The following is a 16,586-nucleotide window of genomic DNA, read 5'->3' as shown; positions in this document are numbered from 1 at the left end:
AGTGCTGTGCCTGCAGCATTTAACTAAAGCAGGGCTATAAACACAGAGTGTTATCTGGGAATAATAGGATGCACACCTGCATCAACAACCTTGCGTGTCATTAGTAGTTTGACCAATAATCTATAATAGTGCGATGTGTGGTCACTCGTGGGGAACCAATGAAGCTATGCCAATGATGCTCTCTGAGTCTATATAAACTGTAGAAGTTCCATTAATAAAGGACCAATAGTAGATCACATTGGTCGTTCATATTGACTCCGTCCTCTGTGGCCGACATCTGACACCTGAACTCATGATGGGATCCTCAGACTACGATGCTGCTCAACTCAGCATAAGAGCTACGCTCCAAGAGATATGGAAAGCCGCTCGAACCAGCACTGCCCCAGTGCTGAGAAAATAAGCAGCACGCGCTCAGAAAAGGAAGCGAATCTCACCAGGATCCGGTGAAGCAGCCAGGCAGGGTACGGGGACGCACTCCGCAAACAAGAAGAGGCTGTGCTAAAAGCCCTCCAAGGTATCCTCTCCATGAGAGGTATTCCTTACGATTCTGGAATTTTAAAGGGGCTGTTAGCCTGGGCCCGGGATCATGATTTTATCCCCACAGCAACTGAAGCTTTCACTTACGAAGCATGGGACAAAATTGCAGCCCAGCTGTGGGATGAGGTGCCTAAAGGCTCAAAAAGAAGCTTTTCACTATAGCACCGTGTGGCACATTGTCACATACACTGCAATCTATAAAAGCAGAGCAGTCTACTCTCGATTCAGCTCCTGTGGTGTAGGTTCTAACCCAGATGAAAAAGGGAGATTCAGAAGGCTCTGCACCCTCCGGCCCCCCTCCCTCCCTGCAGCGTCTGCCGCTTCATCAGCATCCTTGTCACCATTCCTATTTCAATCACCTGCTATCCCTCCTCCTACATGAATCACAGCTCCCCTATTACCATCCTCTTCCAAGAAAAAATCTCTTGCCACTGCATCAGTAGCGACAGAGGCAAATTCTGACCTGCCTGAGGAGATGTTAACAGAAAAAATGGAGGCCACAACGCATGAAAATTCAACGCAAGAAGACGCCAGGCCCGCCATCTTGGCAAACACACTGCGTTCACCAGACATCACGGCTGCTGTTTGTCCCAAGCAGAAGAAAAGCGATAAAAAGGCAGTGAAACCTGTGGTTCAGTGTCTTCAATCCCCTTCTTCCTCTAATATTGTCGAGGGTTGGGGGGAAGGCCAGGCCTTCTCCCCACCCTGTAAAGTGAAGGGAAGAAAATTGAAAGGAAAAAAAACCCACAGCCGGATTAGCAAAGGGCTTGTGTGCTGTATTTACAAAGCAGTTTAGGGAATGCAGGTTTATATACAGAATTTACAATATTTACAATATATACACAGAAACATACAACAAAGTAACACAGAATGAGATTCCCTTCCCCCATCTGGAGGAAGGGTTTCCCCCTGTACCCCCTTCTCTCCCCTTTTTCCCCAAAGAGGGTTAGAAAGAGAGAAAAAAGAGCAAATGTTAATTAAAAGCAGTTACGTGTCGGAAGAGGCCTTATCTGCTCCAAGGTCAGCCTGGCCGAAAGCCCAGAAGCTGTGAGCTGCAGGAAGGAGGGGAAAAAGTGCAAGACTGAACTGAGGGCAGTGCTTCTGCTTCTCCACCAATGAAATTAGTTTAGACCTGTCTTGTTTATAAAACATTCAGCCATGGTGTCCCCTTGTTAAAGGCACTGCCTCAAACGGTCACAAATACCAACAGTGATGGCTCGGATTCAGAAGACGAAAACAACTACCCTAAGAAATCTAACAGCACCGACTCTGTTTCACACCTCCTCTTAGGAAAAATGGAGCGCTTGGAGGCTCATGATTATGGCATCTTTATGCCCAGACCCCTCTTGCTAGCCCCGGCAGCCCCAGTGGCCCCGACCAGGGCGGCCTGGACCAACACACCACTGACACCGGCAGCACAAACCACGGCAGCGGTCCCCCCAGTGCTGGCCCCCACAGTGGTGGCCCCCACAGCAGTGCCCCCCCCAGCGGCTCCAGCTGCACTACCCTCCTTGCCCCTTAGATCCCAGGCATTATCAGCAGGTGATATCACTGTGATGGAGGCTACAGTCGAATTATGAAGGGACAATAGTGTAAGGGATCGAGAGGTGGGAGGGACAGGGAGATGCTCCGCTGCACCGGTGGAAAGGCATTGTGAGAAATGCAGTAATAGATGGAGAATCTGTAGATTTCCTGTGGTATTAGAAGGTCAACAAAGAATATGGCAATCTCTGGACTGGAAAATGTTAAAAGAAGCTAAACAAGCCATAACTACCTACAGGTCAAAGTCAGGATACACAACTGCTATAACTGATCATTTGTTTTCAGCACACACTTGCTAACATCTGGAGGATTCAGAAAAGTTTGCATTTACTGGGCCATCAATTAACAAGGGAGAACCTGCCCAATGATATCAATGGGTAACCTTGCCTCAAGGCCTGCAGAATTCTCCCACCCTGTGCCACATGTATGTGGCTTGGGCTTTGTCCCTATTTAGACAGACTCGTAGTGACTTTGTCACCTATCATTATGGAATAGAATGGAATAAACCAGGTTGGAAAAGACCTTTGAGATCATCAAGTCCAACCCATCATCCAACACCATCTAATCAACTAAACCGTTGCACCAAGCACCCCATCCAGTCTCTTCCTAAACATCTCCAGTGATGGTAACTCCACCACCTCCCTGGGCAGCACATTCCAATGGCCAATCTCTCTCTCTGGGAAGAACTTGCTCCTCACCTCCAGCCTAAACCTCCCCTGGCACAGCTTGAGACTGTGATGGATGATATGGATGATATTCTAATTACAAAAAAAGTTAGATCTTAAGACAATTCTCTCTGAGCTTCAACCCATGTTGGAAAGCAGAGGGTTGAAAATAGCACCACACCAGAGCTTGCAATTTCTAGTCTGCAAATGGTTAAGACCCTAGTGCAGAAACAATTGCAATTAGGGCACAACTAGCCATCCTCCCCCCTCAGCCCCCCGCCCCCCTTCCCTTTTATGGTATGACTCTAGTCTACCAAAGCTCTGTTCTGATTTAAAGCAACAGTGCTAATTTAGTAATTTCTGATTGTAATGTCTTTCAGAGATTTGTTACTTACAGTTTTGCTAAGTCTTCCTGGTAAGAATAATGAATAGTAAGCATTTGGTATTTACAGGTGCTTAGTATGCAATAATTGCAGTAAGGTGTAAGTACTTAGCAATGAGTTCAAACTGTAAGATTTTCTTTTGGTTCCAACCTGCTTAGTTGTGTGCCATGGCATTTCAAAGGAGCTCCATGTCATATAGTTAAGGTTTGTAATAAATAGGTATTTATTTTTAAAACTATTCCTTAGCTAATGAAATGTCTTTCTATTTCCTTCTTAGACATTGACGAGAAAAAATAAAAAATACAAAAAGAAAAAAGTAAAATTAAAAAACAAAAACCAAACAAAAAAAATTACAAATTAGATAAAAAAATACCATAAAAAATAAAAAAATGACCAAAAAAATTAGATACAAAAAATAAAGTACAAAACAACAAAATAATAACAATAATAATAATAAAAAAACAAAATTAAAATAGGAATATAATAAAAACAATAAATAATAAATAATCAAACAGAATAATAATAAAAAAAAGAAAAAAAACCAACAAAATAAGGATTACTAACAAAAAATAACTATAAACAAAACCCGTAAGGATTATTAGTAAAAAAAATTATAAGGATTATTAAGATAGGGATTACTAGATTAAAACAAAACACATAAATATATAAAAAAATTTAAAAATTTAAATGAAAAATAAGGACAAAAAATTAAATGCAAAAAGGGTTTTAAAAAATATTAAAAAGGGGAAAAACTAAAACAAAAAACAATTAAAAATATTTTTAAATTAAATTTAAAAAAAATAAAAAGTTAGATTACAAAACAAAATAACATAAAAATAATTAATAAAAATTCAATCATATTAAATAAAAATCAAGGCATAAATAAACAGATAAATAATAGATTTAAAAAATTAAATTAAAAAAAATAATTAAAAATTATAGACCAAAAAATACATATAATGACAAAAGGAAAATATTTAACAGGCATATTAAAAATTAGTTGAATTAAAAATTAGATTTAAAAATTAAATGAAAAAATAATTAAAATAAATTCTTTTTAAAAATAAAAATAACAATGAAAATAAAAATTATAAAAATGTAAAATTAAAATTAGATTTAAAAAATAAAATAAAATAACAAAAACAAAACAAAATTTAAAAAGAAATAAATTGATTAAATAAAAAGATAAAAAAATTTAGAAATTCGTTAATTTTTTTTGTTAAATTGCAATAAAAATATTACAATTTTTAAAAAAATAGATTAAATAAAACAAACATACAAAAATTAAAATAATATTTAAAAAATATAAGATAAAAATATTTGTTAAAATATTAAAATTAAGAAGAAATACTAAAAGACATTTAAAAAATAAATTAAATTAAAAAATTTAAAATAATAAAATTCAAAAAGAAAAAAATAGTTAAAAATATGTCAAGGAAAATAAGTAACCAAAAAAAGAAGAGGATACATGTTGTATAGCTAAGGGGGTTTAGTGATAGCAGCCAGAGATAACTAACTGCATGTCAGCTGCAATCATCACAATAAACAAGGGCAGAAGAATCAAGAATACGAAGGAACAGCATTTCCCATGCAGCCGAACATCCATCACAATAACTGTTAGGATAATCTGAGGTCAAAAGCATCAATCAGAAGAATGTACCAAAAAACCCAGACATCTGCATTAGGACTGAACATTATGGTGGTTTGATTGTTGTGTGATTAGAGGAAATGTTCACATGGATTTATTTGTCACCTCACCGGTTTGCCATAACCTTAGATAGTTAAAGGGAAAGTCAAAATTAATTGTAACACAACATACATTTTCATCTTAGGTGACAAACAACAATGGTGCTGGAGATGCTCTGCTCCATGCCCTGCCCTGCTACCCAGCTCACACTGCCAGCTCTGTAGTTTCCTGGATCCTCCTTTCTTCCTTTCTTGGAGCTGGGTGTCACATTTGCTCCTCTCCAATGCCCTGGGACCTCCCCAGTGAGCCAGGACTCCTGGTCAATAATGGATAGCGGCTTGGCCACAGACATGTTCAAGTCCCTTCCTCATCCTCACAGCCTCTGTTGGACTCTCTCCAGCAGATCTCTGTCTCTCTTGACCTGGAGAGCCCCAAACTGCAGGGATCCAGTTTGGACAGGAAGGGCCCAGTCTGTGCTGGGAGAGGATTAGGGTTTCAGAGTGTCCTGGTATAAGGCCCAGTGTTACTGGGAGAGGCCATGGGGTCAGCTTTTACAGGGAGGTGTCCAAGACTTTACTAGGAGGCACCAGGGGCTCCTGTTAGTACTGGGAGGGAGCCCAGTCTGTACTGGGAGTGGGACAGGGGTGCAAGTTAGTAGTGGGAGAGAGCCAAGTCTGAACTGGGAGGGGCAAAAGCAAAGCAGTTTGTGTTGGCACATGGCCCAGTCTAGACTGAGAGGCGACCATGAGATCTGATTTCTACAAGAAGAGGTTGCAGAGTGAACTGGGATGGGTCCAGTTTGTGCTGGGAGAGAGCACAGTGTGTGCTGAGAGGAGGTCTGTGGTTGCATTCTGCACTGGGGGGGAGTTCAGTCTGTCCTGCACCCATTTTGCACTGGGAGAGATCCAGGTGGTGCTGAGAGGGGGTGAGGGGATCCAGCTGTACTTCATTGAGGCCCAATCTGTACTGGGATCATAGAATGGTTTAGGTTGAAATGGACCTCCAAAAGTCATCCAGTCCAACCTCCTGCAGTCAGCAAAGGACATCCTCAACTAGATCAGGTTGCCCATAGTCCTGTCCAGCCTGACTTTGAATATCTGCAGAGAAAGAGCTGCAACCACCTCCTTGGGCAACCTGTTGCTGTGTTCCACCACCCTCATGATAAAAAACTTCACACCCAATCTAAATCTACTCTGCTTTATTTTGATGCCATTGCCTCTGTCCCTGTCCCTGCAGGCATTTGCTGCAGGACCCTGCTCTTGCTCTTGTGGAACCTCATGAGGGTCACCTGGGCACCACCTCTCCAGCTTGTCCAGGGCCCTCTGGATGCCATCCTGTCCATCTGGCATATCAACAGCACCACTCATCTTGGTGCCATCTGCACACTTGCTGATGGTGTCTCCATCCCTCTGTCTATAGCACTGATAAAAATATCAGCAGCACAGGATGGGATGAGTGGAATCAGTTTGTACTGGGACAGGGCTGGGACTGAACTTGGTGATGTTAATGGGAGACAGTTTGAAATGGGAGATGGCCCAGCCTGGACTCTGGTGTGATTAGGGTATGGAGTTGTGACTGTGACAAAGTCCTGTCTGTACTGGGAGTGCATAAGGGGATTAAGGTTTTAGTGAGACAAAGCCCAAAGAACATTTGGAGGGATGAAAGGGATCCTGTTTGGACTGGGACGGGGCCCAGACTGTACTGGGAGGGCATGAGGGTGTGCAGTTTGTACTGGGATGGATACAATTGGTACTGGGAATGGAGCCAGGGCATACATTCTGTTCTGGGATGGGACCCAGACTATAGAGGAAGAAGACAATATGATCCAGCTTGTACTGGCACGAGGCCAGATCTCTACTGGGAATGGTGAAAGGAACCATGTTTAGACTGAGTCTATACTAGAAAGGGCTCAAGGTATCCAGTTTGAACTCTGAGTAGGAGCAATCTGTAATGGGAGAGGCTTGGGGTATGAAGGCATGAGGAGACCTCCTGTTCTGATGGCAGTGCTGTTCAGGAGCACAACTCTGTCCCACAAGCAGCCCTGGCCTGTACGTGCCTGCCGTCCCAGTACTACCACACAGCAGCACAGTGCCCAAGCTGCCAGAGCACTTAGGCCTTGTCCCAGCACAGAGGCTCAGCAGGAGAGAGTGGAAGGGCAGAAAGGGCAGCTGAGGACAGCCCAAGCTCTGGGGCTCCCTGGCACTGCTGCTGTGCTGGGAGTCTGCCCCTTCACCTCTGCACACAGGCACTGCCCTGCAGCTCCACAGAAGCCTTGGAGGAAGGAGGTCAGATAAACAACTCCCTGCAGGGTCCTTTATTGTGTTGAACACCCATGGAGCACAGCTCCTCATGCCTGCAGCCTCCAGACAGGACAACACTGAACCAGAAATTGTCTGAAGAAAGACATTTGTGTGGGAAAAACATTCTTACAAGGAGACCAGCAGCAGCAGCAGCCAGAACTCAAGCAGCCAGGCTGGGACTGCACAGAGTGACATCAGAACTGCTCTGCAGCACAAGACAAAGACTTTATTGCTTCTGAGAGCATCCAGGGATCAGCTGGCTCAGGGCAGCCTGGAGCTCCTGGTTCCTCAGGCTGTAGATGAGAGGGTTCACTGCTGGAGGCACCACTGAGTATAGAACTGACACCACCAGGTCCAGGGATGGGTAGGAGATGAGGAGGGCTTCAGGTAGGCAAAGAAGGCAGTGCTGATAAACAGGGAGACCACAGCTACGTGAGGGAGGCAGGTGGAAAAGGCTTTGTGGCGTCCCTGCTGAGAGGGGATCCTCAGCACTGCCCTGAAGATCTGCACATAGGACACCACCATGAACACAAAACAACCAAATGATAAACAGGCACTGACCACAATTAGCCAAAGTTCCCTGAGGTAGGATGTGGAGCAGGAGAGCTTGAGGATCTGGGGGATTTCACAGAAGAACTGATCCAGAGCATTGCCCTGGCAGAGGGGCAGGGAAAATGTATTGGCTGTGTGCAGCAGAGCAAAGAGAAAGCCACAGGCCCAGGCAGTTGCTGCCATGTGAACACAAACTCTGCTGCCCAGAAGGATCTCATAGTGCAGGGGTCTGCAGATGGCAACGTAGCGATCGTAGGACATGATGGTGAGGAGCGACACCTCTGCAAACATGAAAAAGGGAAACAGAAAGACCTGGACAACACATCCTGTGTAATAGATGTCCCTGGTGTCCCTCAGGTAATTGGCCATGGATTTTGGCACAGTGATGGAGATGGTACCCAGGTCAAAGAGGGCAAGGTTGAGGAGGAAGAAGTACATGGGGGTGTGGAGGTGGTGGTCCCAGGCTATGGTGGTGATGATGAGGCCATTGCCCAGCAGGGCAGCCAGGTAGATGGCCAGGAAGAGGCAGAAGTGCAGGAGCTGCATCTGCCTTGTGCCTGGGAATGGCAGGAGGAGGAAGTGGATGATGGAGCTGCTGTTGGCCATCTGCTGCCTCTGGCCATGGAGACCTGTCCAAGGAGGGAAAGGCAGTGACAAGTTAGGGCACACTTCTCTCAGCCACATCATAACCTCCCTCCCTGAGCTGCATGAGGAATGGATCAGCTCAGTCCCATCACTACCAACCCATGGCAGAGTTCATCACAGCTTCATATGCAGGAGGGACCCTGCAGAAAGGAACCAACAACCCAATCCCAGAGAACAAGAGTCCCATGGAGAGGTGGAGAAACAAGGAACAGGCCTACAGTGCTGAAGAGACAGTGAAGGGAAGAGAGAAAGGCAGAGGGGCTGGGGGTGAAGAGTTCTCCTTACCCAGCTATGCTCACTGCTCCTCACAGGATGGAACTGAAGGGCTTTGGTCCTTCTTCTGTGTGCACTCTCCAGAAGCCTTCAGGTGACCATCAGCTGCTGAGATGGAGATGCCTCCAGGAGCTACAGCTGCAGTGTCCTGCACCCACAGCCTCACTGTGTCAGTGACTGCAGTGACTTCTCCTCCAGTGAGCTCTCAGTCATACTCCCAGTCCTGGCCACCTTGAAGCTCTCTCTGCCTTCCTCATCTCCCTGAGATCCTCTGGCAGTGTCCTCAGCCCTGCTGTGCTGTTCTGCTCCTGGCCAGAGCTGTCTCCTGCAGTGCTGCCTGCTTGCCAGCAGTTCCTTCCAGCCCAGGAGTCCAGCCCAATAGGGCAGCAAATGATCAGCCCAAGGTGTTTTAATGACTTTTCTGGTGTCTTTTGGTGCCCTGTAACCCTCAGGGATTGAGAAGAAGCTGATGAAACCTCTCCAGAAGTCAAAGTCAGATTCAAACTCTGAAGTTTATTCTACTGTTAATGGGTCCCAGGGAAGCATACTGGGAAAGGGTCCCCAGGGTCTGGTTAGAGCAGAAGGAGACAGTGGATGCAAGGGAAGCATCACTGGAGGCACTGAAGCAACTCCAGGCTGTGGTGAGAGCAGAGAACTGAGGCAGTGCTGACAGGTCAGGACAAGCAGCTCAAGGTGGCTCTGCTGCTGAGGAAACCTGGAGGGGTTTCATTGATCCAAAGGGCCAAGCCCTGACCCCTAGCCTCTGGCAAGGCAGATCCTATCCCTAACCTGTGGCTCAGGGCTCTGATTCACCCTGTGAAATCATTTTTATCAGATGCTTTGTGCAATAAAATCCTCTCCAATTATCTGCAGAAACCTTGGCAATAATGAGAGGTTCAGCAGTATTTAATGAGCCCCATGGAGTATTTGGGGCTGATTACATCATCCTTAGGCACTGCCAGGAGACTCTGCCAAGGTACTGCCAAGAAGCCTCTCAAGAAGTCCAAGTCAGAAGAAAACTCCAAAGTACCTTGAAGCACTGATTGGCCTCACTGAGGCTTGTTACTGCCAAAGGCTCCCCAGGGACTCGTTAGAGCAGCTTGTTAGAGGCCATGATTGCAGGGAGACAAAGGCAAAGTGCAGGGGAGAAAAACTTGCCTTTGGTCTAGGAAGCAGAAAGGCCAAGCCCTGACCACTGCCCTTGCAATAGAAGAACCTCAAAGCCTCAAAGCCAAGTTTCCCCTCACAGGCCTTGGTGGCAGAGGCAACTGCCAGAGCCAAGGGGACAAAGACCTTGGTCCTGTTGGGGCTCTCAGCCTTGCCAGAGCCCTTGGCCATCCCTACTGCAGCCTGTCCTGCATTGTCGCATGCCTGCAGCTCTTTCCCTTCAGGCTGCTGACACCAATCTTGCTTCCCCATCCAGCTCTCCCCCTGCCATTTCCATCCCTTCCCTGAGCTGTCTCAGCTCTCCCTGCCATTTCCTTATATCTCTGGATGGCCTCATGCATAGCAGCTCTGCCCTTTGAGGAACATTTCTTTGGCCTCATCTCCACTCTGAACCTTCCAAGTTGTGCTTTGTGAAGGTTTGGGAAAAGTCTGAGCACAACTGGTGACCAAACCAATGTCTTGTGACAAAACCAAAAGATTCCAAAACAGGCAGTGAAAGGTGAGGAGAACTTCTCCTGGCTAGCTGATGGAAGGGAAAACTCAAGGTTCTCCAAACCAACAACAGGAAGAAGTGACTCAGAGAACTGGAAAAACTCGACAGCTAAGGCTGTGCAGTGTTGGTGGCCAAGAAAAAGGATGACACCAAGATGTGCTCAAGCACCAGCCCTCAGCAGAGGCCACTTGATTAATGCACATCATGGCTTATATCTTTTCCTTTCTGTGTCCATGTGCCCTTTGTCCTTAAGTGATTGGTTTAGGCTTGGTGTCCAGGCACCTCGCTCCCCCTTTTGGTAGCCTGGGAAGGTCTCTCTGTTTCTTCCTTTGCTGTTCACAGATCTTCCCTGGAGTTGTTTACATTCCTGATTCAAGGGCAGAGCTCTGCTTAGTTCAAGGTTAAAGCTGCCCATGGCCACCTGCCACAGCAACAGCAGCTCGATTTTGCAGCCTGGCAGGGCTGACACTGTCCTCATCAGTGGCTCATTCAAGCAAGACTTTTGATGTTTCCTTGTCTTGTTTTGCAACCCAAGATGCCAGTTCCCTTAGCTGAGCTGGTGCTTTGCTGTAGCAATTTGAAGCAAGATTACCCTGGCTGCTATGTATTCAGCTTTGTTCTTCATACCTCCATGATCATCTCATTCAGCTGTTAGGCTAAGCCTGCATGGCTTTAAGGCAAAGGGAGTGTGGTTAAAGATCATAGTACTAGATCAGCTCCAGATCTATGCTGCAGGTACACACAGCTTTCTGTTTGGAAAGTCCCTGAAATATCTAATTCTTGAGGCTCTAATGGGGCCAAGAGCAAATTATCATCCCACATGTCCTGATGCTCAAAACACCTTACTGGTGTGTTACAATTGAATTTTGACAGGCATTTAAACTCCAGGTTTGATTTACTGCATGCAGCAGTGCTGCCCAAATGTTTTGCTATCCCATGGAGTTAGTTGATGTGGGCTGAGAGCATTGTTTCCATTGATCATGCTCTTCAGTAGGCCAAACACAACATGCAGAGACCTGCTGGACCCTGGCACCTGTGGAAACACAAGCATAGCCATGGCCCCAGGTCACAAGATCCCAGGGGCCTTCCCAGTCAAGTGTCTGTAAATTGCAGACCCACACTGGGGCCTTTTCTGCCAAAGGATTGCTCACAGACTGCAATGACAAGAAATGAGTTACTATGGCAGGGTTCATACCACTCAGAGAGATGGTTAAATAATTCAGGGTGTAGGCAGCTTTCCATAGCCTGCTGTGTGGTGTCTCCTCCAACACTCCCTGTGGTGGTGAGAGAAAGTTCAGTTCTCCCCCCCACAAAGAAACCATGGCTAACTCAGTCAGAGAAGCAAAAATGAATATAAGCTGTATTTACAATCAGGATGAGATGCAGTGAATATATATGCAATATAGAGTATTTACAATATATACAGAAATATACAGCAAAGAACATAACAGAGAAAACCTTTCCCTCCTCCAACGAGGAGGGTCTCCCCAACTATCCTCCCTTCTACCCATTCCTCCCTTTTGTCCCAGAAAGGGTTAGAGAGAGAAAAGGTAATTATTAAGGAGGAAATTCTGTTAGCTCAAAGTGTATGCAAGAATTAGTTTCTTATCTGGTTAGTTGAAGGTCAGCACCTGCCAGCACAGACAGGACACAGCTGTTCAGAATGACTCCAGGTAAAAGTTTTTGGTAACAGTTTTATTGGAACTAAAAGATCATAAAAATGTAATAAAAGGCAATAAAAGGCAAGCAAAGCAGCGTGCTGGGCTGGAGAGGGGACAAAATTCCACCTCCACAGCAGCCTTACAATAGCTTTCTTCATCTTACATAGTTACATCATCTACATAAGCAAACTTATGCTAAATGGAAGGCAGGCATATGATAATGAGTCTTAGGATAGGTGGTCAAATCCCTTCAAGGGTCAAAGCATCCACTTTCACGCATGCTCAGCTGTGCAGGCTTCTTATCTGAAGAAAACAAATTCCTAGTTCTGAAAGTTTATCTTTAAGACAGCTCCTTCTCAGCCGTGATGTCTCCAATTAACCAGACACCATCCTTGCAAGTCTGCAAGATAGGTTTCTTTCCCTTTACTCTTGTCGTGGGTTTGAGAGGAAGGCTCAGCCTTCTTCCCCCCACAAGAAGAAAGAGAAATAAACAAAACCACAGCTAGCCACAGCTGGAGGAGCAAAAAGGAAATGCTGTATTTAGAAGCAGTATTAGAGAATGCAGGGTATATATATACAATTTACAGTATTTACAATATATACACAGAAATATACAGCAAAGTAATACAGGAACAAAATTCCCCTTCCCCTGCTGGAGGAGGGTTCCCCCCCTGTACCCCCTTCTCTCCCCGTTTTCCCCAGAGAGGGTTAGAAAGAGAGGAAAGGAGCAGTTGTTAATTAAAAGCAGTTATAAATTAGAGCAAAATGTTAGTAGGTTTGCAGGCCTCATGCTTATCAGTCCAAGGTCAGTCTGGCAGAGAGCCTAGAAGCTGGAAAGGAGGAGGGCAGAATCGAAACTGAGGAAAGTCTCAGTCGTACTCAAAACTTAAAGTTGCTTTCTACCAATGGAATAGAATAGAATAGAATAAACCAGGTTGGAAGAGACCTTCAAGATCACCATGTCCAACCTATCATCCAACACCACCTAATCAACTAACCCATGCAACCAAGCACCCTGTCAAGTCTCCTCCTGAACACCTCCAGTGATGGTGATTCCACCACCTGCAATCTACCAATGAAATTCGTTTAGACCTGTCCTTTGTTTATAAAACATTCAGCCATGGTGTCTCTTTCTTAAAGGCACAGCCTCAAACTGTCACAACTCTCAAAACAGGCCTCCCAAGATCCTGACCCTTAATCCCAGTGCACTCTAAGTGTTATAATTTTAACATAAATCACCAGTATATTCATCACACACTTCATGCAGAATCTGCTTGGTTCCCATATCTCACTGATCATAGAATGGGCTGGGCTGGAAGGGACCTCCAAAGGTTTTCTTGTCCAACCTTCCCAGGGACAGCCTCAACTAGATCAGGTTACCCAGAGCCCTGTCAAGCCTCACCTTGAAGATCTCCAGGGATGGGAAACCAACCCCCTCCCTGGGCAACCTGTTCCAGTGTTCCACTACCCCCATGGTGCAGAACTTGTGCTGGCTCCTCCTTCCTGCACAATCCTGCTTTGTTCCCATCTCTCACCCATGTCTATGGATGTCCTTCCTCTCTGATCCATGGAAACACAACAACTTGTGTTCAGTGCTGTGCCCACATCTCCTTCTGAGGCAAAGACCATGCCTGGAGCCATTCCCTCCTGAGCAGTTATTTCCGCAACCTGTTTCCCTCCTCCCTGGGAAGCTGATCCTGCACCTGCAGTCCTATTCCAGAGGACTGGGAGAGCAGAGATCTTCACCATGGCCTTTTCTGCTTCACTTTCTCCTGAGCAAGGCAGAAACCATCAGGCCAAGCTGTGCCAAGCAGAGGCCCTTTCCTTTGCAGCATTGTTTGATTTGTGCCATCTCACATCTCCTTGGACCCAACTTTGAGTCTCTCACTGATCAGCCACAGTTGTATTTGGGAGCACTGCCCCAGGGGCACAGATTCCTGACCAGCTGAGGGGTAATCTTTTCCTGCCTTTTCTACCACATCATCAATACTTTCCCTTTCCTCCTGGTGCTGCCCACCCTGTGTGTTTGTTCCTTATTATTGGATGGTGACAGCCTGGATGGATGCACAGCCTGAGTGTTTTTCCCACAGCGGTGCCTTGACTTCAGGCAGTCAACGTTTGCTAATCAGTTAGGTTGCATCTCTGGACACATTTGGAATGTCTCTTCTTTGGATCAGGAGCCTCTTCCATCCCCATCCTGTGCTTCTAATTCTGGATTATCCTTAAGGGAAGTGTTCATCCAGAAGCTCAACAGGAGCCACCAGTGTGCACTTGCAGCCCAGAGAGCCAATTGTATCCTGGGCTGCATCAAGAGAAAGGTGGCCAGCAGGGCCAGGGAGGTGATTCTCCCACCCTGCTCCACCCTGATGAGACCACACCTGGAGCTCTGTGTCCAGTTCTGGAGCATCTGTTACAAGAAGGATCTGTAGGGGCTGGAAGGTGTCCAGAGAAGGGCCATGAGGATAAGCAGAGATCTGGAGCTGCTCTGCTATGAGGACAGACTGAGAGAGTTGGGGCTGTTCAGTCTGGAGAAGAGAAGCCTCCAAGGAGTCCTTCTTGTGGCCTTCCAGTATCTGAAAGAGACTACAAGAAGGCTGGGGAGGGACTTTTTAGGGTGTTGGGTAGGGATAGGACTGGGGGGAAATGGAGCAAAACTAGAAGTGGGGAGATTCAGATTGGATGTTAGGAAGAAATTCTTCCCCATGAGGGTGGAAAGACACTGGAACAGGTTGCCCAGGGAGGTGGTGGAAGTCTCATCCCTGGAGGCTTTGAAGGCCAGGCTGGATATTGCTGTGAGCAACCTGCTCTGGTGTGAGGTGTCCCTGCCCATGGCAGGGAGCTTGGAGCTGGATGATCCTTGAGGTCCCTTCCAACCCTGACAATTCTGTGATTCTCAGTATGTCCAAGAGGTATTGTCAGGTATTGGAATTCCAGTGAATGCCCTCCCCCCTCCAGCCCTTCCTTAGGGTTCTCAGGGCAGTTGCTGCACCCCCAGCAGTTGCTCTCATCAGCTCTGTGTTGTGTTCTGTATCCATCCAGAATGGACATTTGCTACCAAGGGCTTTCTTTCTAGATTGAGGTGATGAGATTTTCAGTTCCCTTTCTCCTTCTCTTCAGTCTGCTGTTCCTTCTCCTGCACTAGTGCCTGCTGGGACAGGATCCATGTGATTAAGAGGAACCCACTGGCAATTTCTGGGGAGCCTCAGATTCACTAGAGGTGATCTGCCCCATGCAATGTCCAGCGCAATGTGAACCCCACAGCACTCAAGGGAACTCAAGCCTGGGAGTTCTGGTGGACAGCAAGTTCTGCATGGGACAGCAATGTGTCCTTGTGGCCAGGAAGGCCAGTGGGGTCCTGGGGTGCATTTGGAAGAGTGTGGCCAGCAGATCCAGGGAGGTCCTCCTCCCCCTCTACTCTGCCCTGGTGAGGCCCCACCTGGAATATTACATCCAGTTCTGGGCTCAAAAGGGACAGGGATGTGCTGCAGAGGCTGTGAGGATGCTCAAGGGACTGGAGTACTGCCTGATGAGGAGATGATGTGAGTCCAGGGGCTATTTAGTCTGTAGAAGAGAAGTCTGAGATGGCATCTGATCAATGCCTATCAATATGTGAGAGCTGGGGGTGAGAAAGCAAGAGGCAGGGACAGCCTCTGCTCAATTGTGCCCTGGGAGAGGATAAGGGGCAATGGATGGAAACTGCAGCACAGGAAGTTCCATTTCAACAGGTGTGGTGTGTTCACTATGTTGATGGATTTGCTTTCAGGGGGCTGATGAGCTTCAGTCCTGTTTGTGCTGCTGATGGTGCTGGGTGTTAGCTTAGGGCAATGGCTCAGAGCTGTGCTGTCCACTGCTGGGCAGCTTGCTCTGGTTTCATCCAGAGCAATACAGGACACTCCCAAGGAAACCACTGTGAGATCTGCCCAGATGCTGGATGCTGAGGAGTGACAGGGGGTGGGGGAGAGAAAGGGCAAATTCTTAGGCTGGTGGTCACCTCTGGTGCTTTGGAATTTCACCCCTGAGGAAGTGCAAAATCCTCCCCAGCTGCGGAAAGGTTTGGGAAAAGTCTGTTGTCAGTCTGAGAGACAGAAATCACTGCAATGTGTTTGGGCCTGGCCCATGCCTCTTGAGCACTGCTTATCACTGTCTAGAGGGCTCAGGGATAAGAGAAGGTCTCTGGACCTACAGACAGTGCCACAGGCATGGCAGCTGTGTCAGAGAAGCAGCCTGTGCCAGGATCAGCTGCCCCTCATAGCGAGTGGTGCTTATGACCAGGATTGTGCCCCAAATATTACCAGAACATGCTTCTGTGTGTGTGACTCAAACTCCCTTTGTCTCCCCTCCCTTCTGGAGTTGGTGGGGGGGACACCTTGGCTGCACTGAGTCCAGGTCAACAATCTGCCTGGGCATGTTTCCACCCCTGTGGCAAACAAGGCCCAGGCTACATGTTTGTTTGCCCTGTTTACGGCGTGTGCTTATGCTCATTTGGCAAAGTATCAGCTGATTGGTTAATTATTGTGTTAGCAGTGGATGCTCACTGGAGAAGTATTCTATATCCTTGCTGCTCATTCCTGATGGCACATCTGTAACACTCCTGTAGGGAAAAAGAAGCCTACAAGGAAAGCAGCTGATCCTGCAAAGGACCAGGAGGGATCAGGGTCCCCATGGGAACAAGAGAAAGGGC

At 46.7% G+C, this 16,586-nt stretch overlaps 1 protein-coding gene and 1 pseudogene across 1 annotated transcript; one reads left to right on the top strand and one right to left on the bottom strand.

The window, feature by feature from the left end:
- The window catches only part of LOC137456909 (zinc finger protein 420-like), a 207,079-nt pseudogene that overhangs the window by 42,469 nt on the left and 148,024 nt on the right, over positions 1-16,586 (top strand).
- On the bottom strand, positions 7,424-7,927 carry LOC137456895 (olfactory receptor 14A2-like). The gene has a single exon (XM_068168583.1). The coding sequence runs from the start codon at positions 7,925-7,927 to the stop codon at positions 7,424-7,426; it is 504 nt and encodes a 167-aa protein (XP_068024684.1).

This window comes from Melanerpes formicivorus, unplaced genomic scaffold, assembly GCF_026170545.1.
Source record: "Melanerpes formicivorus ecotype bairdi unplaced genomic scaffold, bMelFor1.0.p_v2 SCAF_142, whole genome shotgun sequence".
NCBI classification, from domain to species: domain Eukaryota; kingdom Metazoa; phylum Chordata; class Aves; order Piciformes; family Picidae; genus Melanerpes; species Melanerpes formicivorus.
Note: the sequence above shows the minus strand (reverse complement) of the source record. Positions and strands in the feature narration are given on the sequence as shown.

Bases quoted from the DNA above. Each gene is read 5' to 3' on its own strand.
- LOC137456895 (XM_068168583.1), bottom strand. From the start codon at position 7,927: ATGTCCTACGATCGCTACGTTGCCATCTGCAGACCCCTGCACTATGAG.